The 2,304-nt window shown below is 39.2% G+C and overlaps 1 protein-coding gene across 1 annotated transcript; it reads left to right on the plus strand.

The window, feature by feature from the left end:
- Positions 1-248: 248 nt before the first annotated feature.
- LOC130505371 (zinc finger BED domain-containing protein RICESLEEPER 1-like) lies at positions 249-2,042 on the plus strand. Its single transcript, XM_056999969.1, has 2 exons — positions 249-390; positions 1,060-2,042. Exon 2 carries the CDS (start codon positions 1,076-1,078, stop codon positions 1,751-1,753), a length of 678 nt encoding a protein of 225 aa, XP_056855949.1. The 5' UTR covers positions 249-390; positions 1,060-1,075; the 3' UTR covers positions 1,754-2,042.
- The last annotated feature ends 262 nt before the right edge of the window (positions 2,043-2,304 follow it).

Below are 2,304 nucleotides of genomic sequence, written 5' to 3' on the forward strand. Positions count from 1 at the left end.
GCTACGTTTAATATTACTGTCCGTTAATGACCCGTTAATGTAACGAAACTAAACGGGCTTCGTCGGGCATGTCCGTTTATGTCTGATTAGGAAACGGGTTTATATAAAAATAAACGGACTGTCCGTTGAGCCCGTTTAGCTTTCATAAACGATGACGTTTTGTGTAATAACCCTAGTGACTAGTGAATGAGACCTTATCGTTGTTTAGAACTCAGAAGCTATTCTCTCCGCAGCCGACGTTCCCTCTCCAGCTCCGCCCGTGTTCTTCTCCACAGCTCCGCCGTGTTCCTCTCCAAAGCTCTGCCGTGTTCCTCTCCAGCTCCGCCGTGTTCCTCTCCAGCTCCCCCCGTGTTTCGATCTGTTCGTAGCTCCCCCCGTGTTTCGATCTCTGTAATTATCTCTCTTCTCTTCTGTTTGTAACTCTAGTTCTGCTCTTCTCTGTCTGAATGATTTTACTTTGTAACTAGTTCTGTTTTCTCTTGTCTGGATGATTTTTAGTTTGTAATTAGTTCTGTTCTTCTCTGTTTGAATGATTTTACTTGTAGCTGACAATGATTTTTACTTCTCTGTTTTAATAATTCTTTATGTAGTGTAAAGTAGATTTTCTTTGTGTTGTGGTGATGCTGAGAGTTAGAAACTGTTATATCTTAGTGATTGAATCTCTTCTTCAACAGCTACCATAGTGTACGGATGTTATATTTGATTATGTAACTTTGTATATAGTGTAAACTAGCTAACTTAGTGCGGTTATGCTGAGAGTTTAAAACTGTTATATATCTTAGTGATTAGATCTCTGCATCTGCAGCTATTATAGTTTACTGATGTAAACCTTGATTATACATTGATGTGAGTTTTTTATTTTTTTAATAATTGGTTTATGTGTTGATCTTCATATCAATCATTGTCATTGCTCAGTCAATAGGAGACTTATTTACTTAACTCTGTAACTCCTTTTTTTTGTCTTAATGCATTTTTCTTAATGCAATGCAAGAGCTGTGTTGACTACGAACTACTTTCTTCTTTAATTTTTTTTCTTTATAAATGATCTTGTTCCTATAGTTTTTTTTTGGCAGAGATGGACTCTGAATCTCTGCGAACAATGGCACTTCTTGAAGCTCGAAGTGAATACAATGAAATGAATGAGGAGGATGTTGAATTTGATGTAGAAGAGGAGTTGACAGAAACAGAAGCTGAGATTCAAACAGAAGCAGAGGTTCAAACAGAAACACAAGCAACTGCATCAACACAAGCAGCTAAACCTCAACGTAAGCGTCGAAAAACCTCTACTGTTTGGGAAGATTTTGTATTAGTGAGGATAGAAGATGGAACAGAAAAGGCTAAGTGCAATCACTGTGGTTCAGAATTAGTTTATAATAGTAAAACCCATGGTACTAATCAGTTGAAGCGACACTTAGAGAGTTGTTCTAAGATGCCTAAGAAGGTAGATAGACCTGTGTATGATCATTTGGTAGATCGTGCGATGGTTACTGAGGCTATCATTTACCATGATCTACCATTTCGATATGTGGAGTTTGAGAAGGTTAGAGAAAGAGATAAGTATTTAAATCCCGAGTGTAAACCCATCTGTAGACAGACGGCTTCTCTTGATGTCTATAGGAGATATGAAGTAGAGAAGGAGAAGTTGAAGGGGCTGTTGGAGAAGCATCGTGGCAGGGTCTGTCTGACTGCTGATTTATGGGTATCTAAGCCTCAGAATACAGGTTTATATCTGCTTAACTGTCCATTACATTGATGATGACTGGAGATTGGACAATAAGATCTTAGAATTTTGTGAGATGAAGTCTCCACACACAGGTGATCTGATTGCCACTAAGATCTTCGAGTCATTGAAGGAATGGGGTTTAGAGAAGAAGATTTTCTCAATTACTCTAGACAATGCCACAAACAACAACAGCATGGTGAGAATTCTTGCGGGCAAGCTTCAGATGACAAGTGGAAGTGGTGGAGGTCTGTTGTGTGATGGTAAGCACATACATGTGAGATGTTGTGCTCACATTTTGAACCTCATAGTTAAAATGGCCTGGAGTTAGCAAATAGTCTTCTTCATAACATTCGAGAGAAGTGTAGATATGTGAAAGCATCGCCACAAAGGAAAGAAGCATTTGCAGCATGTGTAGAGAGAGTAGGAAAAAGAAGGGGTGGAGCTGGATTGTCACTTGATGTTCTACTCGCTGGAACTCTACATACGATATGCTGGTTAGAGCTCTCAAGTTCAAGGAGGCATTTGCTAGCATGGAGTCTTATGATCCGAACTATAAGACTAATCCTTCAGTGGCTGAGTGG

This window comes from Raphanus sativus, unplaced genomic scaffold (assembly GCF_000801105.2).
Source record: "Raphanus sativus cultivar WK10039 unplaced genomic scaffold, ASM80110v3 Scaffold2217, whole genome shotgun sequence".
Taxonomy (NCBI): Eukaryota; Viridiplantae; Streptophyta; class Magnoliopsida; order Brassicales; family Brassicaceae; genus Raphanus; species Raphanus sativus.